This window comes from Bos indicus, chromosome 8 (genome assembly GCF_029378745.1).
Source record: "Bos indicus isolate NIAB-ARS_2022 breed Sahiwal x Tharparkar chromosome 8, NIAB-ARS_B.indTharparkar_mat_pri_1.0, whole genome shotgun sequence".
Classification (NCBI taxonomy): domain Eukaryota; kingdom Metazoa; phylum Chordata; class Mammalia; order Artiodactyla; family Bovidae; genus Bos; species Bos indicus.
The window spans coordinates 44,948,725-44,976,037 of record NC_091767.1 but is presented as its reverse complement, the minus strand read 5'-3'; the positions used below and the strand labels follow the sequence as shown (position 1 = coordinate 44,976,037).

The window sequence follows — 27,313 nt, the reverse complement described above, 5'->3', positions numbered from 1 at the left end:
CAGCTTCTATAATCAAAATCATCCTCCTTGCTAATACTTTGATTTCAACTTCCCTTTCTTCTTCTGATTCATTCTTGACCCCTTCACTTGACCAGGTCACCTCACATCCCTCCTCAAAGCCTGCGGTCTCTCACCATTGCTCAGGTGACACTGAGATCCTTGCTACTGTGGCCCCAGCCAACATCTGCTATTTACCATCTGTCTAGAGACACCTCCCAGGCTAGTCAAACTGAAATCCCATAATTACCCCTAAATACGCTCAGGCCGTTTCTTCTTAAAGGTCCTCATTTCAAACCTTACTGGTTTTTCAAAGCCTATCTCAATTCTTGCCTCCATAAAGACTAGACTCATGATCTACACAAAATATCAGGAACACATCTCCCCTCTGAAAACTCAAGCACATTATTAGTACCTGTCTATGGAATAAAATACAACTATCCGTTTATCTATGCTTTTCCTATCATACATATAAGGCTGCTCCATTCACCAAAGACTTGTTTTACTTTGTGCTCCCTGCTTGCACTCTGATCAGAGCAGAAATATGCATTTTTACACTGCTTTCCATATGAAAAAGTAAGGGAAAAACAAAATATTCAGCAGCAAAGAATGTATAGCAATACATCTTACATTAATATCTCCAATATAAGAACTTGGATATTGCGCTTCACAATTACAATGCTTGTGAAAAATCTTCTGCACTGAAAGCATTTACTGTGATTCTGTACTCTATGTTGTCAGAAAAAAATAAATAAAATAGCCTACAGTATTCTCAAACCTTCCCACACCAAAAGTATTTATATCCACTTTGTCAAGGACAAAAATCAAGCTGTTATTTAGAGACTCTTAATTTACTGTTTTGTAGGCACACAACTAAATGGCAGATAAAAGGCAAGCTTGTTTTCTATAAACTAGGCTGAGCTTGGAATCTAGTAAGAGTATCACATTTCTTTTAAGGAAGCGTTTGCAAAAAGGGCATGTCACAGGCTGGGTCAACTTCAAAGACCCATTAAGCATCCAGGAGTGCTTGGTGCTGAGTTTAGGTTGGAGGCTCTGTTCTGAAACACACTTCAGGGCTTCCTTAGCTTTCCTGTCCTCTATTTCTCTGCTCTTCCAATCTGTAAGATATGTGAAGTTAAGTTGGCACAAGACTGAGAAAGGATGATAATCAGGTAAGTCCAAAAGACTGCTGAAAAATGGCTCCATTTTAAAAATGGTACCTGGGCTTCCCTGCAGTTCAGTGGTTAGGAATCTGCCTTGCAATGCAGGGACACCGGTTTGATCCCTCATCCAGGACGATCCCACATGCCACAGAGCAACTAAGTCAGCAAGCCACAACTACTGAGCCTGCACTGCAACAACCGAAGCCCGTGAGCTTAGAGCCTGTGCTCCACAACAAGAGAAACCACCGCACAGAGAAGCCTGCGCACGGCAACAACGAGTATGCTCCTCTCGCCGCAGCTAGAGAAAGTCTGTGTGCAGCAGAGAAGACCCACCACAGCCAAAAAATAAATAAATCTTTTAAAAAATGGTTCCAGCACCAGGAGATATTCACAGGGGCAATAGAACAGAATTCATCTGTAAACCATGCCTTATGCAAAGTGGAGAAGGATGATGATTCTAGGAGGAAAAAGATGCTTTTTAATCAGATTTAAGGCAAGCAGAGTTTCTAATAATTTTCCATGTTAGGGGGGCTCTTATAGAAATTAATCAAGTCATTAAAAATTGTATTGAGCACCTATTATGTGCCTGACAGCAACTGTAGCCATGAAATGAAGAGACACTTGCTCCTTGAAAGAAAAGCTATGACAAACCTAGACACCATATTAAAAAGCAGAGACATTACTTTGCTGACAAAGGTCCGTATAGTCAAAGCTATGGTTTTTCCTGGAGAAGGCAATGGCACCCCACTCCAGTACTCTTGCCTGGAAAATCCCATGGACGGAGGAGCCTGGGAGGCTGCAGTCCATGGGGTCGCAAAGAGTCGGACACGACTGAGTGACTTCACTTTCCCTTTTCACTTTTCTGCATTGGAGAAGGAAATGGCAACCCACTCCAGTGTTCTCGCCTGGAGAATCCCAGGGACGGGGGAGCCTGGTGGGCTGCTGTCTATGGGGTCGCACAGAGTTGGACACGACTGAAGCGACTTAGCAGCAGCAGCAGCAGCATGGTTTTTCCCAGTAGTCATGTATGGATGTGAGAGATGGACTATAAAGAAGGCTGAGCACTGAAGAATTGATGCTTTTGAACTGTGGTGTTGGAGAAGACTCTTGAGAGTCCCTTGGACTGCAAGGAGATCCAACCAGTCAAAGGAAATTAACCCTGAATATTCACTGGAAAGACTGATGCTGAAGTTGAAGCTCCAATACTTTGGCCACTTGATGCAAAGAGCCAACTCCCTGGAAAAGACCCTGATGCTTGGAAATTTTGAAGACAGGAGGAGAAGGGGACAACAGAGGATGAGATGGCTGGATGGCATCACTGACTCAATGGACATGAGTTTGAGCAAACTCAGGGAGATAGTGAAGGACAGGATGCCTGGTGTGCTGCAGTCCATGGGGTCGCAAAGAGTCAGCCATGACTCAGCAACTGAACAACAACAGCTATGTGCTTGGTACTCTCTTGTTTAAAAATCCTTTGAGCAGTCTAGCTAATGTGTGATAAAATAAGAACACCACCATTTTACAACACCTAATGAGTCTGAGTGGACTCCAGGAGTTGGTGATGGACAGGGAGGCCTGGTGTGATGCAATTCATGGGGCTGCAAAGAGTCAGACATGACTGAGCGACTGAACTGAACTGAATGAATTAAAGCATCTAGTTAGTGGTCAAACATCTAGATCCAACAACCAATCTATAGGAAATGAAAGGGGAAAGAGGTGTATACTGAAAGAAATTATGAGAAACATAACCAGGAGAATCTGGACAATGGAATATACAAACCAATTTCTTCAACAAGTATCAATGAAATAATAAATGACGAGGGTAAAGGGGAGTGGTTAACCAGTAGACCCTATTTAAACCTTGATCCAAACTATAAAAAAACGGTTTTTCCCCCCTGATACAACTAGAAATTTGAACACTGACTAGTAAGAATTATTAATTTTCTACAGATATGATGAAGAGGTTGTAGTTACTTTTTAAAAACGGAGTCTTTAGTAACTAGGGATTATTTGAGCAAAATGATTGGCAAAAACATTTATGTTAATTCAGTAAGACAAAACAGTATCCTGAAGATTTTATGCAAGTAGACATTCCTGGACGCACTGGCTTAGGGTAAAATGGATGCAAGGCTATGCCACTCCTCCCCAAGTAGACTCCTTGGAATACAGCCCCAGAATTACTTGCATGTGCAAGTTCAGTTAAAGCCGAAAGCTGTCTTTTAAATTTAATTTAATTTCCTCAATACAGCTCAGAGTGTTCTTTGCTAATATGATAAAGAGAAAAAAACAGGCTGTGACAAGCCAAGCAGTTTTGACTGGTAGAGCAGACTGAAATAAATATTCAGTCTCTAATTTAGTGATGGCAATAATGTGGTTTTTCACTGTGTCTAATGTGGTGACTTAGAATATCAAGCTGTGCTTGATAAACATGTAAAAAGGTCTTTTTTGCTCACTTAAAAAGCTTAAAGAAATAGAAGCATACCTTATAGCACTAGAAAATCAATTATTTTAAAAACTGTCAAGTACTTCCCATTCTATCTTCTAGTTGCCATCACTAGAAGTGACTTGCTTCACTGTGGCTTAAGTGATGGGACAGTTGAGAAACTGGGCTGATAAGCTGTCCAGTGAGACTCAGAGGCCACTCATGGCCCAAGTTTCCATGCCCACTTCAATGTACGAGGTGCGATTCCTGACACCTTCTCACCACCTACTACGGTCCACTCCTTGCGGTGAACTGTCTCTGAGTAAAGAGGAAAAAAGTCTTCCTCTCTCTCCTCTTCACTTTAATAAACAAAGAGAGCAAAGAAGAATGGGAGAATCTGTCCACAATAAATAAAACCTCAATTGTGTGGCCTTAAGGTTTGAGGCAAGGGCCATACCCTATTCACTTTTCTCTCTCCCACAGACTTAGCACAGAGCCATATGCAGAGCAAGAATTAGAAACTATTTGTTGAATGACATGTAGTTAATTTAGCAGGAAGGTAAGGAAGGATTTGTCAACTGAGATTCCAGTGATGGTTTGAAGCCAGAGAAATCAAGCCAAGCCATGCTCTGAGATCATTCAAGGTTCCACAGGACAGGCAGAATCTCAGGTGTGGGAAAGTCTCCATTTGTACTGAAAAGCTTACAATTTATGAAGAACAATAAGTACCTACCCATAGGGTAAGTTTTAAGAAGTGACAGGAAACCCAGATTGCGGGAGGCATCACTAGAAATGAATTCTTCGGGGTCTTGAGGCATTTTAATTAAGAAACAATTATATATGTACACGGTCAAAATTAAGGAAAGTACAAGATGGCAGCTCAGTGCTACGTCCCACAGAGCATGAGGGTGAGGGTTTGAGGTGAAAATAGAATATAAAGTGCAATATTCTGCAATATGCTCTGGTGCAATATTCTAGTCTCCTTGTCAAGATGTGATCCACACCCTACATGTTTGATGACGTTTACCTAACAAAATGGACTGATAAAAGGTTAGTCTATACCAGTCCTGAGAGGGAGTTCAATTTTGAGTAAGATTATTATTTAAATTCAGACACGAATGTTTAAATTTGGAGAGACAAATAATAATTGGCAAGTACAAGACTGTGGATTTTAGTGAGCAAGAGTAGTCATGAAAAGTCCAGTGGTCCCTGGTTTTCCAGTGGTTAAGACTCTATGCTCCCAATGCAAGGGGACTGGGTTCAACCCCTGGTCAGGGAACTAGATCCCATATGCCACAACTAAGAGTTTGCATGCCACAGCTAAAGATCCCACATGCGACAATAAGCACTGATGATCCCAGGTGTCACAGCTAAGACCTGGCACAGCCAAAGAAATAATAAAAATGAAAAAAGAAAAAAAAAATAGAGTAGTCATGGAAAAATTAAGTGAGTCTAATTTTCCTATGCATCTGAGTGCAGAGAAAGTAAATTTGTAATCCCAAACCACTGCTTTCTCTGCTCCTGGAGAATGAAGTGGTTGACATATTTTCTCTAATTGCTAATAATCTAGAAAAAGTTATATAGCTCTTTCATAAACAGAAATATCAGAGGCTTGTGAGTCTCCACCTACAGAGAACGTCCGTACCATCTGAAGCCAGATTATCGGGTGAAAATATAGCAAACAATGAGATGGCATCTAGAATGGTTTGTTTTGGGAACAGCTGGGGTTGACTGGACACAAGCGAAGTTTAAAAATGAGGTCTTCATGTGGAGAAATGAAGAGAGGACGTTAACAAGATCAGACTGCGGCCAGGCTCACTTTCAGGGTGGATGAGGACACTTTAAATAAAGATTAGGTTTTAACCTCCCTGCAGCCCTACTACCTAAGGACAACTGATACATCCAGTGGACTACGCATTCTTTTTAAAATACTTTTTCCCCAAGTGTTTGTGTACACAAATGCACAGATGCATCTTTTATAAAAAGTTGAAATTTAATAAATTCATTAAAAACAGATTGTCCTTGGCCATTTCACTCTTAAGAGGGGAGGAAGAAATTCTCCCGTGGAGATTTTCTACCTCACAATGTAGAGGGTAGAATTTTGAGGAACAAAAATGAGGAGAGAAGTGTTACACTTGCTGGGTTGAAATACTCAAAAAATGTCTTCGAAGGAGGAACACTGATGACATCAAAGGGACAGTCACTTGCAGGAGAGGGGAGGCATATAAAATGTGCTGGCGATGGGGACAGGAACGAAGAGCCGTGCACACGAGCCAAAGCCTCTCAGAGGCCAGTAAGTGCTGATCTTTGGGGAAAGAACTAGAACCAAAGTGTGGCCCGAGAAGTACCCTGCCTTTCCCAAGACAGTCAAGGAAGCCCTATTTTTCCAGAATATGAGTATTTGAGTAAATGTACACTGAATACTGAATGAATAAAATAAAGCCCTATAAAAATCAAACTGATTTCACTCTTTAAAAGCATTTCCCCAGGGCATATTTCTGAACCAGTTTTTAAACTTTGTAACATTTTCCCAGGCCCTGAAAACTCTCAAATACTTCCTAAGTCTCTGGAACTCAGTCTCTTACCAGATTCCAGAAATTTCTCCTAAACTATGGAAGGTCAACTCCATTTTGTTAGTTGCTGGGGTTTGCCACCCCTCTGTCTCCCTGGGCTGGAGTATTTACAACTCTAACTTACATGGTCATCTGTGTGACAGATTTACCCAGGCATCCACAACAGATCCACCCTGGCCAACTTCATAGCCTTTCCAGACACATCTTCAAAGCCAGGGATATTACCATCATGCCCCAACTCTTCCATGGCCACTTCCTCTTCCTGCTCTCTGTGCTCTGGTTTCCCAGGATTTCCCCAGTGGAGGAGGATATGGTTGTGGGGACATTTCCTTCCCTTTGCTCCCTGCCCTCAGATTCTCTGTGAGTCCTCCCACTTGGGGCCTCCACTGACCTCACCTCTAGACCTAGGGTCATCAACAAAATCAAAGACAGGTAGGTTCTTTTCTCACAAAAGCAGGAAACCCTCACATACTATATGTATTTCATAAAGCCCAAAGACTTTAGTTACCTTGAATGGGCATTACTGTTATTTATATTTATTTACATGTGACAATTTACTTATAATGCAAGTTAGGTAGATACAGCACCACCACTGCCACACCTCAGGATACAGGTGAGCTCTAATCCTTAGGTCATATTTCTTTTAGGAAGAAAAAGTAAAGGAGTTTTAAAGGGGTTGAGGAAGATATTTTCAGTGTCCCATTTCTATTCTTTACTGTAGACATTCTTATAATGTTCCACTTGGTTTGAAGTGAGGGTTAAAAAAAAACCTACTGGCTCAATAATCCTTCCAATTCTGGAGTTAATGAGGATTCTTAAAAGCTGCTACACAGGATTCAACGACACACTTTGTGTCCCTGATCTCCCTCTCTGCCAGACTGGAAAAACAATCAACTCCACTGTAAACCATCACATTTCTCAGAAAGAAGTTTTGCTTTTAAGTTAATAGGATTTCACATGCACACATGTTGGTAACAGTTGGCAAGTGTCAATGGGCTTGATTATGTTTTTCATTAAACTTTCAAAATTAAATGTTTGGATTACTAATGTTACTTTGTGGTTCTCAGTGACTTGGCACTATGTTCCTCTTTGCCTCCTTCCTTCAAGTAGGTTGTGAGACACTTCATTAATTCACTGCACCGTCCAAACCAAGTTCTCTGTTTTGATGGAGTCCTTTCTTACCTCCTACATCAAGTCCTCACCAGCTCTGTGTTAGAGCTAGAAAATCCATTACCAGGCACTTCCAACCCATCCTGTCTGCATCCAAGTTATCAATTAAACACTTTCATTTCCACAGACTTTCCTCCATTACTCCTACTACAGAGAATGTACAGATGAAAGAACCTGGATTTTGGAACCAAAGAGTCCTGGCTCCAGCAATCTAAGCTCTGCAGGCTTGGGGAAGCTGAACCTCTCCAGAGTCCCCACTTCATCTGTCAAAACAGAATCATGGCACTCACTCTGAAGGGCTGTTGTGAGGATTAATAAGACAATCTATCTGTGATGTCAAGCACTGCCTGGCTCAGAGCAAGTCCATAATAAATGTTAATGGAAACAATCTAGAGATGAACTGGGCCTTGGAAGTGTGTCCTTACTGTCCACAAAATCATGCACTGGGTATTAAGCTACTTTGGTATCTACCTACAGGTTATTTCTAAGACAGAACTCTCCCTCTACCCAAAACTGGAATAGCTCGTTTTGAAATACTGAGAATTACTTGTCTGGCTCAAACTGAGGTATCTCTTGCTGAGTAGAAAGTCAGGTATGAACAGCAACATAGACGAGTATTTTGATTTTTGAAGCTACCCTGAAATTCTCTAGTATTGACCATCTTGCCCCGTGTGTTACTGCAATTGGAGCCCCTTTCTATCACACACCTGCATGAAAGCTGAAATGCAGCCAGTGCCACAGCTGGACAAAAAGTGTGTTCATCGCTCAGTCATATCCGACTCTTTGTGACCCTGTGGGCTATAGCTTACCAGGCTCCTCTGTCCAAGGGATTCTCCAGGCAAGAATACTGGAGTGGGTTGCCATTTCCTTCACCGGCAGATCTTCCTGACTCAGGGATCAAACCTGGTCTCTGGCCTTACAGGGAGAGACATGCATATTCTTTACCATTTGAGTCACCTGGAAAGGCCATCCATTCCAGTATTCTCACCTTAGAAATCCCAAGGACAGTGGAGCCTGGAGGACCACAGACCATGGAGTCGTGAAAGAGTCAGACACAACTTAGTGACTAAACAACAACAACAGACACTAGACACATGAGCAATATAAATGGACTTCAATTATTTTCCAATCCACAACACTGATATAATGATTAACTCTAGGTCTATTTCATATCTGACCATTGGTACACTATTATCAAAGCTTGCTCTTATTATATTTATCAATTAGGCAAGAGTTATCATTTCAAAAATGTTGTTTCCTCTTGTGCTGTGCTTAGTCACTCAATCGTGTCTGACTCTTTGTGACCCATGAACATCAAAAGACTAACACAAAAAAAACAAAAAAGAATCCACCTTCCAACATAGGGGATGTTCAATCCCTGGTCGGGGAACTAAAGTCCCACATGCCACGGAGCAACTAAGCCTGTGTGCCACAACAGAGATCCCAAATGCCGCAACTGAGCCCTGACGCAGCCAAATAAGTGATAATAATTTTTTTTAACTACAAAAAAAGTTCTCCTACTGAATAGGCTAGCAAAGAAATAAACTATAGAAAGTGGTAAAAAAAAAAAAAAAAAAAAAAAAGGACTAACACTAAGACAACTGCTATTCTGCTAAGTGTTTTGAAGGGTAGGAAAGTGAAATCACACAATTCCTATTCTCCTAGAGAGCAGATTTTAGTAGGCAAACAAACCATGTACCCACGTAATCACAATATAATGTAGAAATACCAAAGGCTATAGAACAGAGTTAGATCAAGTGCTATGAGCATTAAAGTCACAGCATATTATTAGTGCTAAAGTCCTATACTTTGGGCCTCTCCTCAGAAATCCCTAGCAATTACATTAAGGCCCGGAGATGTATGATTAGCTTTTAGACTTAATGGTAAGTTCTGTTTCATTTTTACCCCTCTTTCCTATATCCCCAAACTACTTCTTTATTGGATTTATCTTTTGCTTTGCTGAAGTATATACTTAAGTAATTTTTTAACAACAGACTTAAATAAACACCTATAAGAATGGCTAAAATAAAATATAGTGATAACAGCAAATGTTGGTGGGGATGAAAAGAAACTAGATCACTCATACACTGCTGGTGGGAATGCAAAATTGTACAGCTGCTCTGAAAAAGTTTAGCAATTTCTTCCCAAGTAAACACATGCTTACCATACAACAAAGAAGCTGCACTTGGGCATTTACAGCAGAGAAATGAAAGCTTGTGCTTATGCAGAAACCTTCATGCAAATATTCATAGCAGCTTTATTTGTAACAGTCAAAAACTAAAGAAAGCTACATGTTATTCAGCAAGTGGTATATCCATACCATGAAACTCAGCAATAAAAAAAGGGCAAACCACCAATATACAAAATAACTTGAATGGATCACAAGGGTATCATGCTGAGTAAAAATACGTTCCTCAGAGGTTACACCTGTATGAGTCTTGAAATGATGAAACTGAAGGGACGGAAAACACTGATGGCTGCAAGAGACTGGGGAGGGGCAGGATGAGGAAGCTGTGTGTGGCTACATATAAAACAGGGGCAGGAAGGATTTGTGTCAAGAATTGTCACTTGTTGCCTGTCAAGATACTTGACCATGTTGGTTTCAGAAATACATATATGCATCACACTGCATAAACTATATACATACATACCCATGCACACATACAAATGAGTGCACATAAAACTGGTGAAATCTGAAAAAGATCCCTGCATTGTACCCATGTCTATTTCCTAGTTGCAATATTGTACAAAAGTGCTATGAGATGTTACCATTGGGAAAGCTAGGTAAAGTGTATATACTTAAAGATCATATAAAGATCTCATATGAGATCTTTCTGTACTTTTTCTTCCAACCGCATGCAAATCTACAATTATTAAAAAAATTTTTTCTTTTAATAAAAGATTTATAGGTAGGAAGCTTTTAAAAGTCCTTGCATAAACAGAATCCAACAATATATTAAAAAGATCATACATCATGACCAAGTGGGCTTTATCCCAGGGATGCAAGGATTCTTCAATATTCGCAAATCAATCAATGTAAAACACATTAACAAATTAAAAAATAAAAGCTATATGATTATCTCAATAGATGCAGAGAAAGCCTTTGACAAAATTCAACACCTGTTTATGATAAAAACCCTCCAGAAAGCAGGAACAGAAGGAACATACCTCAACATAATAAAAGCTGTATATGACAAACCCTTAGAAAACATTATCCTCAATGGTGAAAAATTGAAAGCATTTCCCCTAAAGTCAGGAACAAGACAAGGGTGCCCACTCTCACCAATACTATTCAACATAGTTTTGGAAGTTTTGGCTACAGCAATCAGAGCAGAAAAAGAAATAAAAGGAATCCAAATTGGAAAAGAAGAAATAAAACTCTCACTGTTTGCAGATGACATGATCCTCTACATAGAAAACCCTAAAGACTCCACCAGAAAATTACTAGAGCTAATCAATTAATATAGTAAAGTTTCAGGATATAAAATTAACACACAGAAATCCCTTGCATTCCTATATAGTAACAATGAGAAAACAGAAAGAGAAATTAAGGAAACAGTTCCATTCACCACTGCAATGAAAAGAATAAAATACTTAGGAATATATCTACCTAAAGAAACAAAAGACCTGAATATATAAAACTATAAAACACTGGTGAAAGAAATCAAAGAGGACACAAATAGATGGAGAAATATATCATGTTCATGGATTGGAAGAATCAATATAGTGAAAATTAGTATACTACCCAAAGCAATCTACAGATTCAATGCAACCCCTATCAGGCTACCAAGAGTATTTTTTGGAGAACTAAAACAAATAATTTTACCATTTGTATGGAAATACAAAAGACCTCGAATAGCCAAAGCAATATTGAGAAAGAAGAATGGAACTGGAGGAACCAACCTGCCTGACTTCAGTCTCTACTACAAGGCCACAGTCATCAAGACAGTATAGTACTGGCACAAAGACAGTAATATAGATCAATGGAACAAAATAGAAAGCCCAGAGATAAATCCACGCACCTATGGATACCTTATCTTTGACAAAGGAGGCAAGAATATACAATGGAGAAAAGACAATCTCTTTAACAAATGGTGCTGGGAAAACTGGTCAACCACTTGTAAAAGAATGAAACTAGAACACTTTCTAACACCATACACAAAAATAAACTCAAAATGGATTCAAGATCTAAATGTAAGACCAGAAACTATTAAACTCCTAGAGGAAAACATAGGCAAAACACTCTCCGACATAAATCACAGCAGGATCCTCTATGACCCACCTTCCAGAATATTGGAAATAAAAGCAAAAATAAACAAATGGGACCTAATTAAAATGAAAAGCTTCTTCACAACAAAGGAAATTATAAGCAAGGTGAAAAGACAGCCTTCAGAATGGGAGAAAATAATAGCAAACGAAGCAACGGACAAAGAATTAATCTCAAAGATATATAAGCAACTCCTGCAGCTCAATTTCAGAAAAATAAAAGACCCAGTCAAAAAGTGGGCCAAAGAACTAAACAGACATTTCTCCAAAGAAGACATACAGATGGCTAACAAACACATGAAAAGACACTCAACATCACTCATTATCAGAGAAATGCAAATCAAAACCACAATGAGGTACCATTTCACGTCAGTCAGAATAGCTGCTATCCAAAAGTCTACAACCAATAAATACCAGAGAGGGTGTGGAGAAAAGGGAACCCTCTTACACTGTTGGTGGGAATGCAAACTAGTACAGCCATGATGGAGAACAGTGTGGAGATTCCTTAAAAACCTGGAAATAGAACTGCCATATGACCCAGCAATCCCACTGCTGGACACACAAACCGAGGAAACCAGAATTGAAAGAGACACGTGTACCCCAATGTTCATCGCAGCACTGTTTATAATTGCCAGGACATGGAAGCAACCTAGATGTCCATCGGCAGATGAATGGATAAGAAAGCTGTGGTACATATACACAATGGAGTATTACTCAGCCATTAAAAAGAATACATTTGAATCAGTTCTAATGAGGTGGATAAAACTGGAGTCTATTATACAGAGTGAAGTAAGCCAGAAAGAAAAACACCAATACAGTATACTAACGCATACATATGGAATTTAGAAAGATGGTAACGATAACCCTGTATGATGCTAAGTCACTTCAGTCGTGTCCGACTCTGTGCGACCCCATAGATGGCAGCCCACCAGGCTCCCCGTCCCTGGGATTCTCCAGGCAAGAACACTAGAGTGGGTTGCCATTTCCTTCTCCAATGTATGCGAGACAGCAAAAGAAACATAGATGTATTGAATAGTCTTTTGGACTCTGCCAGAGAGGGCAAGGGTGGGATGCTATGGGAGAATGGCATTGAAACATGTAAATTATCATATGTGAAACGAATTGCCAGTCCAGGTTCGATGCATGATACAGGGTGCTCGGGGCTGGTGCACTGGGATGACCCAGAGGGATGGGATGGACAGGGAGGTGGGAGGGGGGTTCAGGATGGGGAACACATGTACACCCATGGTGGATTCAAGTCAATGTATTGCAAAACCAATACAATATTGTAAAGTAAAATAAATTAATTAATTAAAAAATAAAATAAAATGGGGAAAAAAAGTCCTTGCATATATGACAATGTCTTTTTTGCAGTTTCACAGGGAAATCTGGCCTGGATAGTACAGAGTTCTATGTCCAAGATCATTTTCTCTTAGACCAGAGCACAGAAGGCATTGCTTCACTGTTTCTCAGAAACTTAATGATTTTTTTTTCTAGCTGAAACAATCTCTGAGTCCATAATTTGGTTTTATTTACTTATTTTTTCAACAACTTTATCTTTTTTTTATGTAGGTATTACAATGTTATCAATATAGCTAATAAGAGATAGCAAGACTCATAATTTAAAACAATGGAGCAAATAAATATATCATGAGATTATAGTGTTTTTAAGACCTAATTTGCCAAACAGTGCATTCATCTATATCTTTTCAGGGAAGTAATCTTTCATCTCTGGAACAGAGATATGGAGTCAATGATATCTCTTCCCATGTTTTAGCTGAGGTCTAAAAACAAAATTCAATTCCTTACTGATAAAGAAAATAGCCTAAATGTTAAGTGTTGTCATCAGTAAAAGATATACATCTTTTTTCTATTAGGTCAGAGGCATTTTTTCCTCCTTAAAGATAACTGGAAGGCAACCAATATATAAATATAAAAGAAAAGAATCTGTCTAAACTAAATGCAAAAAACATAATTGCTAAACAAAATTATAGCTATGTGGTGAGCACTAACATTATGCTAAATTAAGTATTATAGAAAATAACCTACATTGTAACCCATACAAACATGTCCAGAGCTGAGAAGAATCTAATCTACAAATTTAGAACTTGCCATACACAGAAAGAAATCCCAGTTTGCAAAATAAAAAGTCTCAGTATTAAGACTAGTTTCATGAATATTTCATTAATATTAATATTTATGGTGACAGATGTTTGTATAAAAAAAGAAAATTGGTTCCACACTAAATAAAAATTAATAAGTTTGCTGCTAAACAAAAAAATAATAAATGCAAAATAAGTCATTTAGGTTATTAATTATCAAGACTGTCTGATATGACTCCCACATGAAGGAATAAACTATTTGAAATGCAAACATGAATTCTCACTAATATACTTTGTATCAATGTCACATCCCCAGAGTTATCAATAAATACCATAGGATGTAGTAATGTATCAAACTAATTAAATGATTGAGACTTTTTAGATTTTTCACATGTAAGTTATGTCAGAGAAGAATTATAGTAAATTTAAAAAATGAATACCAAATAGTTCCTAATTGTTCTTTCCAAATTAATACATAAATTTCAAGTCATTTTAAATTTCATCATATGTATTGAATGTACACAATAAGCCAGGTACACAGTTGTAGAGAGGTATAAGCAATGAGCTTTAGGCTTTGAGACATTTAGTCTGGCTAAGGAGACAGGACATGTACCTAAAGGAAACAAGAATCAGCATCAAATAAATTCAAATGACTATAATACTGTTTCTATGGGAAAATAATTGAAAGATAAAAATACTTTTGTTGCACAAATGACTTTGAACATGGGGACAATCAGTTCAGCTTTTTAAAAAAAACCCAAGTGATTCAAAAGGGAACTCATCTGTTTTATTATATATAAATTCTTTATATATATATATAAATATATAAATTCTTATATATATATAAAAATATATATAATTCTCAGGGCTGTATCTGGCAGGCATGGCAGTGAAACTGGATGCCTCTTCCAAAAGAGACAGAACTTTAAAAACAGCTAGATATGTAAAAGTCACCAAAGATAGATTTTTTTTGGAGGTGTGCCTAAACCTGTCTTCCTCTATCATCAGATAATTTATTCCTTTGTTCAAATATGTATTTCAATGAACTGTTACTAAGTACTGACTAAGCACCAGGCAATGAGGTCAGGTTTCATCCTCAGGCTCAAGGAACTACACGTTTTAATTCCAAAAAAGAGGTTAATCCTGGAGGCTTGGGGGACCCACAGCATGGTGGTCTTCGGGGAAGGTAGTCCTGAGATGAGTAGGCAGGGTCCAGGTGAAGGAGAGAGGTGAGACATGCCTGAAAAGACCAAAACCTTTAGAGAAAGTGTCCAGCCGATCAGAATGGCTGGGGAGTAAGGATGCTCTGGAGAAAGGGGAGAGACAAGGCTGAAGAATGACACTGAAGGAGCATCTGGGGAAGCAGAAGGGATCAAATCAGGAAGGGTCTGAAAGTTTCAAGCTATGAAGTATGTATGGCTTCAAGAGCTGGTGGTCTTCTGAACTTAGGATGACTTTGGGGGCAGCACTGGAAATATACTGAAAGACAACGCTAGTGAAAACACCAGGCAAGGAAGGGTCTCTGCAAGGGCAGAGGCTGTGCATCTGGAGGGAGCGGGTAGCCAAGAGTTATTTAGGAGGCAGATTGGACAGGATGTGGTGATTTACTGAGTGTGGAGAAAGAGGACAAGAAAGGAGGATGGGAAGGGCAGCTGCAGGGAACTGAAGTGGGCAACTGGCTTCATACTGATCACATTCCCCGGGCCAGAGAAGACAGGCAGAAGATCAGGCTATGGGAAGACAATGGAGCACCTGGAAAGAGCAGTGTTCACACAGGATGCGCCTCTCAGCTTGTCTGTCACACGGGGACCACAGGGGATGGTTTGAATAAATCCTACATTCTGCTTTTGATGACAAGTGACCTGTACTGTCCTGGTGGTACTTTCTACTGGCATGACTCTTACCCCAGGCCAAGTTCTCTTATGGGTGTAGATGGCTGTCATAGCAGGCAGAGGGTGAGGCTAAGGAAGAGGTAATGCTTCCAGAAAGGGAACCCCATTACATCCACGTTCATTTCCCCTAGACATAGCCTATAGGGAACAGCGGTGTGGGAGTCAAGGAGAACCAAGATCTGGATTCCTGCTTCTGGGAAGAGTCCTTTTTCTGAATTCTGTGGGGAAGTGGGTTCAGCAAGGTTGAAGGATAAAGTGCATTCTGTTTTCTAGAGGACTGCCAAGCAGCCAGAGTGCCACGTGGAGGAGTTGATAGGGATGGACCAGAAGTGGGGTGGGGGCAGGTTTATAGGCAAGGGCCTGAGGCTGGGCTGGGAAAGCTGAGGAAAAGGACTCAGGGGTGCTCAGGGAGTGCAGGGGAAGATGGCCCTTGTCGAGAGCACTCAGTCTGGGTTAAGGTAGTTCAGGCCATTTTGGATGCAGAGTCCGGAAGCAGCTCTGATGGGGAGTCAGGGAAGTAAGTAGTCTGTGGGGAATAGGGCACGATGCATGTGGGTCAAGCTGGGTCAGTGAGTCAGGCGGGTATCGTCCAGCCAGCAGTCATGCAGGCAGATGGAGCCCTGGGTTCTGAGATGTCAAGCTGAAATATGAAAGAGGTGGGGGCAGGAAGTAGGAGTGACGACAGGAAGAAGTTAGGAGGCTTATCTTTTCTATCTGGGAACGGCAGAGAAGCTGGGGTCCAAAGGTCTGGGATTCCTGGCTTTACTACTTCTAAGCCCTTAAGAGGACCTGGCATCCCCAGAAAGGGGCTTTTGACATTATTTGGCTCCTGACTGCTTTTCTCTCCTACCTCACATGTTCCTTTACTATTAACTGTTACAACAGCAAACAATTCTAGTTCTAGGAACATGCTATACCATTTCATGCTTAACTCATATTACTCTCTTTGCCTAGAAATATGCTTCTACTTCTTTGCCTACCTGGAGAACTCCTCTTCTTCAAAACCAAACAATGATGTTACCTACTCTGATCCCTATAAATGCCTTAGAACATCATCATAGCACTAATACACAGAATGGCAATGGATTAAAAATAGAGGTCATTTACCCCATGTTGGCACATAGTAGGCCCACAATACATGTGTCTGATAAGTGCATGGAGGGATGTATCTGAATAGGGATCTAGCTCACCTTTCTTTGGCTGGGCTGCTGACACGGTAGTGCAGTCCCCCACCTCATTTCTAGAGCCCTAGCAGTAATGCCTCACTCAGAGGAATGTTAATAGCAGAGACTCTCCATCCTTTGGGGCTGGAACCAGCCCCAGGGTGATCTCACATCCTCCCTGGATCTCCATAGCACCTTGTCTGGCACTAAAGTCAGTTTTCTACAAAGTGAGGGAAATGTCAGGGTCAGAGACACTGCAGATAATGCCAACCACACAACCTATTCTAGCCCTTCAGGGGATGACCTGAAGAAAGAGCGAGATGGGTCTGCCCAGCTCTAGGATGGGAGTCCTCTGCCTGGGGTGGGGTAGGGTAGGGATGGGGGATGATGGGCTCCAAGGGACTCGAACTGGTGTGTGGATGTTTCCCCATTTTTCTGGGGAAACAGTTCACAGCTTTTGTCAGTTTTGCAAAGAGGTCCCTGACCTTTAAATATTAAGAGCTACCATTCTAGAAACGTGCCCTCCGCCAGCCAGCTCTGATCTGAGAATCAGCTGCTGACTCCAGATCACAGAGGCCTTGGTCTTCACCAAGGCAGATCACAGAAGGGACTCAGTTTCCTCCATAGCATGCCTCTCACATGCCCGAACACCACCCCAAGAAGAGCCTTTTTGAAGATAAATGTGCAATTTAAGGAAGTTTCATTATCTGTGTCTTTTACAGGTTCAAATGCAATGAAAGAGAGAAAGTTAGGCTTATGATGCCTCTACTTTGACCTTTATGTTCCTCAGCACAACAAATCCTCAAAAAATAAAAAGGCAAATCTCCAGGGACTCATTGCTGAAGAAGAGTTGTGTTTGACCTCGTTCTATCAGGGCTGGGCTCAGGAAATGCTAATAAACAGACAAATCCTGTGCAATGGCTTTTTACATTTGACCTTTCCTTTTTTTTTTCTGGCATAGGAGCCTTAGACGACAGCAGGAAAAAGGCTTTCCATATTAAAGAGGCAAGAAATATACGCACACACACGCACGCACACACACACACATGCACACACAGAGAGCAAATCTAAAACTGTACTAAACTCTGGGGAACTGAGAGTCACTTTTCACCCACATCCTGTCAGAGTTGAAAAGCATAGAAAAAGGTTTCTACTAAAATGTATGTATGTTTTATTCTTTTTTAAAGAAAAATATGAGTCACTCATATGCACCCAGATATCTGAACAGCTCAGCTGGATATTTTTTTTTGCTTGGTTCTCACTGTTCTTCCCATGATTTCTGAAAAGATAGTTTAAAAAAAAATCCTTACATTTGAGTCTGTAAATTTCAGTTGTTAAGAACACATGCTTTGTCCCTAAACAGGGTGGGTTCTGCCACTAACTGGCTAGGTGATGCTGGACAGGTTTCTTAATCTTTTTAAGAACTTAATTATTCACCAATTAAAATAGGAGTATTATCTTCCAAATTAAAAAAAAAAAAAAAAAGAGGAGTGAACAAGTATCCTCTCTGTGCAGTCATCACAGAGTAGCTTAGTGACTCTCATGTGGGCAGTGCTGGGATTAGATGAGAACAAGGACCTGTTGGGGGACTTCCTCTGAAACACCCCAGGCCCACCTAGAGTGAAGAGGACACATAAGACAGCCTGCCCAGGAACAGTGGAACGTGAGAGGGAAGGACCAGGCTGAGAGGGCCTTTCTGCTCTGAGCTGGGAGTAGACAACAAATGCTAGAAGGACAACATGAAGGTTGGAGGTGAAGCAAATTTGGGGGCATCTGTGGTCACTTAACAAAAGAGGCCTGAATGTCTGATTAGTAAGAAAGAAGATGCTTGGTTCCACAGAGCACACCAGCCCTTGGGCCAACATCTCCAGGATCTGCCATGAGAATAAAAAACTAATAATAATAATTTGTGTTTAATTTACAGAACTATTCTCTTGCAACCAAAATCTAATCCAAACCAATAAATTACCTTGTTTCTTCATATCTCATCCCAGGATGGTTAAGCCTTTACCATTTCTACAAGTGTCTCATTTCCTTTGAAAATGTATGTTCATACCAAAACCTGATGTTAATTCTAGCATTCTTTGTAGCCATTAAAATGTACTGATAACTTTGAAAAAAAAAAAAAAGAGAGAGAAAAATGGGAGTATGAATGGTACTGATGTCACACGGCGGCTGAGATAATGAAATGAAATATGAACTTAGGATATTAAGTGAAGTTAAGTCAGACAGAGAAAGACAAACATATGGTATCACTTCTATGTGGAATATAAAAAAATAATATCGATACAAGTGAACTTACAAAACACAAATAGACTCAGAGACATTGAAAACAAAGTTATGGTTACCAAAGGAAAAGGAAGGAGAGGGATAAATTGGGAGTTTGGGATTAACATATACACAGTACTATATATAAAATAGATTACCAACATGAACCCACTATATAGCACAAGGTATATTGTATATATATCTTATATATATAAGATATATATATATATATACAAACAAGATAGTATCTTGTAATAACCTATAATGGAAAAGAATCTGAAAAAGGATACACACACACACATATGTATAACTGTATCACTTTGCTGAATACTTGAAACTATCACAACACTGTAATGGTAAATCAATTATACTTCAATATTTTTTAAAAATGGAAAATCTTAGGCTAGCTTGGCAATCTTGAAGCATTCAATGAATGGCAGCTAAAGAACAGGAACTGTGGGGTAAATCCTCTACCAACGAAAGAAACGACTCCAAGAATGCATCTTTCTGCGTTTTCATAAATGTTCTAACACAGAGAAAGACAAAATACAGCGACAGTGGGCTGTGCTTCTCGGGGAGGATCCCCTACTTTATACATTACATGAGGAGTCAAGACTGCCTTCTTCACCTTCAGCTGAGCTCAAGCCTGGCAGAGAAGGGATCTTCCCTCCCCAGCAACAATGTGGGTCATCTGACCAGGTCCACAGAAGGCCCAGGAAGCCAAGACACACTGCATATTTCCCAGTGATCAGGCCCCATGAATCCTGTCCTCTCTTCTAGAAAGCCCTGATCAGGCCTGGACCCAAACCCTTATCATCATTCCTTCGGCCCATTTCCAACATGCTCAACTCAGCTGAGAACTGAGTAGTTCTCAAAAGTTCATCTGGACCAAGAAATAACACCCCTGACAATCTTTTGATCAAATGATCATCACCCTTCAGAACCCAGCAGAGTTACATTCTCATTGCATTCTCATCTATTTCTCCAAAAGGGCTTTTACCTACTTTCTGTAAATTTACCATGTCAGAAATATTTATCCTCAACTTTGGTTTTAGTTTTTTTCTTACTCATTGCTGGCTGAGAACTCGCATCCTTTTGATAAAGGATTTGGCTACTTTGCATGGAAAGGCCTTTGCTCTGTCAAATCTCACTCCTGATCATTTCTTACACAGATCATATAAAGCAGTTTCAGTAAATGAATCCATCCCATGGTTTGGCATCTACAACAGATTTCTAGAGATCCATTTATCAATTGCATTAAGTGCATTTTCTTTAAGCCTCTCTCCCCTGTTGGAATCTTACTTCGTCCATGTGGCTTTTCTCAATAATCACTGTGTTAAACCCAAATTTCTTTTCCTTTCATTTTAACTATCTTTCCCACAGAGGATGAAAAGAAACAAAAATCTTTGTGTCATTTGATCAAGGAAGGCTGACTTCTCTTATTAGTAAAATTAATAGACTCCAGACAACTGCATCGTCATCCACCAGTTCCTTCAACGACAAGGAAGCATGGATCAGCACAAGGATTGGGAATGAAGGCATTCCATGTGTTGGCCTTTGGACCTTCCTTAAAAAAGTACATTACCACAGATAGCTTTGCAAAGGCATTCACAACAATGACATTTCCTTACCCGGCAGTCTCTCTGAAGTGTCTTCATGAGTGCATTGTATGTTTCTGTATCAAAATACAATCCTTCATGCATGTCCTGCAGGAAATCTAAGTCCTTAAACGTGGGGCTAGATTTCTCTCTCTCTTTTCGGGATGCTCTTCGCTTATAGGTTGAGCCTTTCAAGTCATACGTAAAGTGCATTCTCATGGAGCGTGGTAAAACGTTGTTCATCACCACAATCCTGATGTTAATGCCCCCTGATTGCATGCAATACAGTCCATAAAATTTTGGCAAAAGAGTTCTTGGATTCTGGTTTAAATTCTAAAAAGAGAAAAAGAAAAAAAAATGTTTAAAATGTACTTTTACAAAGCAACACTCCACTATGATGCATTTTCATGTAAAATGATAATTAGAAATGGAATGTGATTACTCTTGTTAACAGTCATTGTTAAAATTTTGCTGTTCCAAATCTAGTTTCTAAGTCAGCTTATGGGAACTGCAACTTTATCATTCTGAACTCAGGGTGTTAAAAGTGGCGAAGAGTTGGACACCACTGAGCAACTTCACTTTCCACTTTCATGCATTGGAAAAGGAAATGGCAACCCACTCCAGTGTTCTTGCCTGGAGAATCCCAGGGATGGCAGAGCCTGGTGAGCTGCCGTCTATGGGGTCGCACAGAGTCGGACACGACTGAAGTGACATAGCAGCAGCAACAGCAGAACTGAAAATGGACAGAATTTCCTTCTTTAATTAGTTACAACTAAAACAGGCAGAGATGTGATTAGTGCCATGTGTGATTTTTCTCTAAGGTAGCTCAAGAGAAAATTAACTGCTGGGGTACAAGGGTGGACATTTAAAATTTTAATAGCTCCTGAGAAATTGTCTTCCAAAATGACCAGACCAGTTTACAACCACATTTCATAGGGTTACATATATACCACCACTCTTAGCAATGCTGAATATTATCCCACTTTACAATCTCTGGAAGCAAGGTCGGTGAAAAATGAAAATGTGTTTTCAAGTTACTTTAAATGTGAATAACACAGAGAACTAGAGAAATTTAACATTCTTATGTATGTTTGCTGCTGCTGCTAAGTCGCTTCAGTCCTGTCTGACTCTGTGCGACCCCAGAGACGGCAGCCCACCAGGCTCCCCCGTCCCTGGGATTCTCCAGGCAAGAACACTGGAGTGGGTTGCCATTTCCTTCTCCAATGCATGAAAGTGAAAAGTCAAAGTGAAGTCGCTCAGTCGTGTCCGACTCCTAGTGACCCCATGGACTGCAGCCCACCAGGCTCCTCCATCCATGGGATTTTCCAGGCAAGAGTACTGGAGTGGGGTGCCATTGCCTTCTCCACTTATGTATGTTTAGCCACCTCTTAAAGATAATTTTGTGTTACTCTCCTTTGCTCATTTTTCCTTAGGTTTTTTGTCATTGTTGGAGTTCTTGATATATTCTGGATATTTATTACTTTCCTCTTCTACTTGGGATAAATATTTTCTTCCAGTATGTTGTCTTTTTTGTTACAAAAATAGACAATCTAACTTTGTTTTTTGGCTGCCTCACAGAGCATGCAGAATTTCCCCAACCAGAGATGGGACCCACGCCCCGCTTCACTGGAAACACAAAGTCTTAACCATCAGATCACTGGGCTATAAAAATAAGGAATATGTGTCTGCTTTTGTTTCACTTTAAAAGTATGGGAAAACAAAAAAATAATTTTTTGGGTTGTTGTTGCTTAGTTGTTAAGTCACGTCCAGCTGCTTTGCGACTCCATGGATTATAGCCCACCAGGCTCCTCTGTCCATGGGATTTTCCAGGCAAGAATACTGGGGTGGGTTGACATTTCCTTCTCCAGAGGATCTTTCCATCCCCAGGATCAAACCCATGTCTCTTGCATAGGTGGGCAGATTCTTAACAAATGAGCCAACAGGGAAGCACCAAAAACAGTTCACTAAAAGGCATTTATATAATGAAAACTCTCTCTTCTATCCTTAATCCCTCCCCCATTTCCCAGCTTTTGTGGAAACTGTTTCCTGTTTCTATCATTCTGGAAATAGTCTATGTGCTTATGTTAATTTGATATCTGGCATTATTTTTGGTTTTATAGATGTTTTGCCTTTTCATGTAGTTATATTTATGAACTTGCTTCTCATGCTTTTTTTTTGTTTCTTATTTAGCAAGGCTTTTTATACCCCAAGGTTATAAATTTCTTCCTTCTTCTTACAAGTTTTTAATAGTTTTGGTGATTACATTTGGTTTTTACTCTGTATGGGATTAATTTTTCTCTTTCAGTTTTACTGAGATATAATTGACATACAGCACTAAGTTTGCATAGAGCACTGATCTGACTTATGTACATCATGAAACGAGTATCACAGCAAGTTTAGAAGAGAGTTCTTAGGATTGACTCTCTTAACAACTTTCATGTGTAACAGCAGTCCAAATCTTTTTGGCACCAGGGACCAGTTTCATGGAAGACAATTTTTCCATGCATGGACCCAGGGGTTTTGGAGGAGATGGTTTTAGGTGACTCAAGTACATTACATTCATTGGGCTAGTGAAAACTGTATTTACAGCTGCTCCCCAGGGCCAGCATCACTGCCTCAGCTCCACCTCATATATTCAGGCATTAGATTCGCATTAGGAGTGCGCAACCTAGATCGTGTGCATGTGCAGTTCATGGTAGGGTTTGCACTCCTCCGAGAATCTAAGGCCACCACTGATCTGACAGGTGGCGGAGCACAGGCCGTAACGTGAGTGACACAGAGTGACTATAAGTACAGATGAAGCTTCACTTGCTCACCTCCTGCTGTGCAGCCTGGCTCCTAACAGTACCAGTCTGTAGCCCAGGGTTTGGGGACCCCTGATATATAACACACAGCAGTATTCATTATATTTATCATGTTTACATTAACAACCCTAGTAGTTATTTATCTTGTAACTAGAAGCTTGTATCTTCTGACTACCTTCCTCTAACTATCCCTTCCCCCCACCTCCCACCTCTGGTAACCACAAATCTGATCTCCTTTTCTATGTGCTCGTTTTTGAAGTAAAATTGACCTACATAACTATGCTAGTTCCTGTTATACAACATAGTGATTAGATATTTCTATACATTTCAAACTGATCATCACAGTAAGTCTAGTTAAAACCTATCACAATACAAAGATACTACATATAGTCCCCACACTGTCCATTTCATAGCTATGACTTATTTATTTTGCAACTGGAAGTTTGTACCTCTTAATCTCCCTCGCCTGTTTCTCTCCTCCCCTGACCCTTCTTCCCTCTGACAACCACCTCTTTGTTCTCTGTCTATGATGCTGTTTCTGTTTTATGTTTGATCATTTATTTTGTTTTTCAGATTCCACATATAAGTAAAACACTACTGTATTTGTCTTTCTCTGTATGGCTATTTCCCTCAGCATGATACCCCCTAGGTCTATCCATGTTGTCACAAATGGCCAGATTTCATTCTTTTTTCTGGTTGAGTAATGAACATTACATATGTATATCATATCTTCTTCTTCCATTCAGTTAATGATGGGCACTTGAGTTGCTTCCATATCTTGGCTTTTGTAAAATAATGGTGCAGTGAATATAGGGGTGCATGTGTCTTTTCAAAGCAGTGTTTTTGTTTCCTTTGAATAAGTCCCAGGAGTGGTATTTCTGGATCATACATAGTTCTGTTTTTAATTTTTTGAGGAATCTCCATACTGTTTTCCATAGTAAAGTAGTTTACATTCCCATCAATGGGCATGAGGGTTCCCTTTTCTCTAAATCCTTGCCAACAATTTCTATTTGTTGTCTTTTTGATAATACCTACTCTGACAGATGTGAGGTGATATCTCACTGTGGCTTTGATCTGCATCTCTCTGATGATTAGTTATATTAAGCATCTTTTCCTGTGCCATCTGTATATCTTCTTTGGGAAAATGTCTAGTCAGATAGTGTGCCCAATTTATTTTCATTTTTTTGTTGAAATATATTTGATTTATAATGTGTTAGCTTCTGGTGTACAGCAGAATGATTCAGTTTTATACACACACACACACACATATATAACTGTATACATATATAAGTAACTTTTTCAGATTCTTTTCCATTACAGGTTTTTAGAAGATACTGAATATAGTTCCCTGTGCTATACAGTAGACCCTGTTGTTAATCTATTTTATATAAAGTAGTATATCTATTAATCCCAAATTCCTAATTTTTCTCTCTACCCCTTTCCCTTTTGGTAAGTGTAAGTCTGTTTTCTATGTCTGTGAGACTCTTTCTGTTTTAAAATTAAGTTCATTTGCATTTTTTGGGTTCCACATAAAAGTGACACCACATATTTCTTTATCTGCTTTAATTTCCCTTAGTAAGAGAATCTCTAGGTCCATCCATGTTGCTGCAATTGGCATTATTTACTTTTTATGGCTGATTAATATTCCATTATTTATATATGTACCATATCTTCTTTATCCATTCACCTGTTGAGGGATGCTAAGGTTGCTTCCATGTCTTGGTTATTGTAAATAGTGCTAGGAACACTGGGGTGCATCTTTTCAAATTAGAGTTTCTCCATCTATATGCCTAAGAGTGGGATTGCAAAATCATATGGTAGATATATTTTTAGTTTTTCATGGAATTTCCATACTGTTCTCCACAGTGGCTACACCATTTCACATTCCCACCAATAGTGTAGGAGGGCTTCTTTTTCTGCACATCCTGTCCAGCATTTATTATTTATAGGCTTTTTAAACACGGCCATTCTGACTGGTGTGAGGTGATACCTCATTGAGGTTTGATTTGTATTTCTCTATTTTGATTTGCATCTTTACATGTGCCTGTTTTTGACATTTTTAAAAGATATTTTAAGTGAGTTGCTTATTATTTACTTTTCAAGTTGAGTTTTATGAGTTTTTTTTATAGGCTTTGGATATTAACCTCATCATATATATCATTTATGAATATCTTTTCCCATATAGTAGGTGATCTTTTCATTTCATTGATAGTTTCCTTTATTGTGCAAAGTATTTTAGTCTGGTGCAGTCCCATTTATTTATTTTTTTGCTTTTGTTTCCCTTGTCTGCAAGTAACTGTATGCAAAAGATCTGAAAAAGGGGATTTTTTCTTTTTTCAAATGGATAACCATTTATTAAACGGTCTGTCCTTTCTCAATTGAATTTAAGTCCCTCCTACGTCAGGCAATAAGTTGTCAAATACACACGAGTCTATTTCTACACTTTATTTGACTCCATTGCTCTTTTTGTCTCGATCTGTACAAAAGCCACCACTTTAATACTAGTACAGACTTACACATTTCTGGTGTATGTTATGGCAGGCCTAACATATTCTCCTTTGCCAAAATGTATTGTCCATTTCTATAGGCTTGCTTTCCTGTTTGTTTTTAAAACTACTCTTAATATAATATTTGTTTTCACTTTCAAATGAACCAGCTCTGTTAAGTTCAGGGGAAAAAATCCTATTAGAATTTTTGATTGGAATTAGACTGGATTTATAAATTTATGTGGGCAATTAAAATTATAATTCTGGGTTCAGGAATGATGCACATTTATTATTTCAGAACTCTGTTTATGTCCTTCAATAACATTTTGTAGTTTCCTTCATATTGGTCTTGTTCATTTGTTTTATAGACATAAGCACTTGAGTTCTTATTAAATAAAATTTTATAAATTCTTTTTGGAGTATTGTTCATACGCTATACTTACTATAAGCTGCTTTCCAATCAGAATTATAGTATGTCTTCATTTATTTATATCTTTAATAACAATCATTATAAATTATTGTCATCACAAATGGAATTCTTTTTTCCCCCTTATACTCTCCAACTTTATATGATCTACATAATAGAATATGATGGATTTATTTACCAAATATCCTGCAAATCTACTGGATTTTCATTACCTCTGGAAACTACTGGTTTATTTTCTTGAAGTTTTGCTCATTTTCAATTTCATCATCTGTACAGAACAGTGTTTATACTTTTCTTCTATGTTTTTTTATACTCAAAAAGTTACTGCTGGAAATTCTAGCAATACATTAGAAAAGATCATTGATGGAAAGCATCCTTATCTTTTTCTACTACTTTCAATGAAAGAGCTTTTGTTCTTCTCCATGAAGATATGTGAACTCTGGGAGATTGATAAATGTTGGTTTTTATGCCTATTGATTTATTTACCTATTATGTAAAAATTTCCAATTTTAAGAATTCTCTCGGATATTTAGATGGATAACCACATAATGCTCACATTTTTTCTTGTTAATAAGATGGATTATATTATTATATATATTACATGGTTGGTATAAAATTACTTGATTAGGCTAAATTTTAAAATTTTACTTAATTTAATAGCCACATATGGCTATTGGCTACCATATTGGACAGTGCAGTTCTACAATAAGAGACTAATCTACCTAAGCTTAGAAATAGAGAAGTTTAAGATTTACTCACTTAGAAGATTAACAAAGAGTACTATGTGAGTTTGACTGCAATTTTAAATTATTTAAAAATGTGTATATGACTAGGATACATTTGAAAGGATATATACCAAATACTAGCAATGTGTATCTCTGAGAAAATAAATACAGTTGGTTGCATTTTTTCCTTTTCTGTATTTTCTATTTTCCCTAATATAAAGTAGATAATTTGTGCTAAAAAAATTTTTCCAGTGCTA

At 39.0% G+C, this 27,313-nt stretch overlaps 1 protein-coding gene across 2 annotated transcripts in view; it reads right to left on the bottom strand.

Annotated features, from left to right (window-relative positions):
- The window catches only part of PIP5K1B (phosphatidylinositol-4-phosphate 5-kinase type 1 beta), a 350,214-nt gene that overhangs the window by 115,250 nt on the left and 207,651 nt on the right, over nt 1-27,313 (bottom strand). For both annotated transcript variants that reach the window (XM_070794241.1, XM_070794240.1), the window contains one exon: nt 20,648-20,947. In XM_070794241.1, the coding sequence (XP_070650342.1) occupies nt 20,648-20,947 (300 nt within the window). The remainder of the gene's footprint in view (nt 1-20,647; nt 20,948-27,313) is intronic.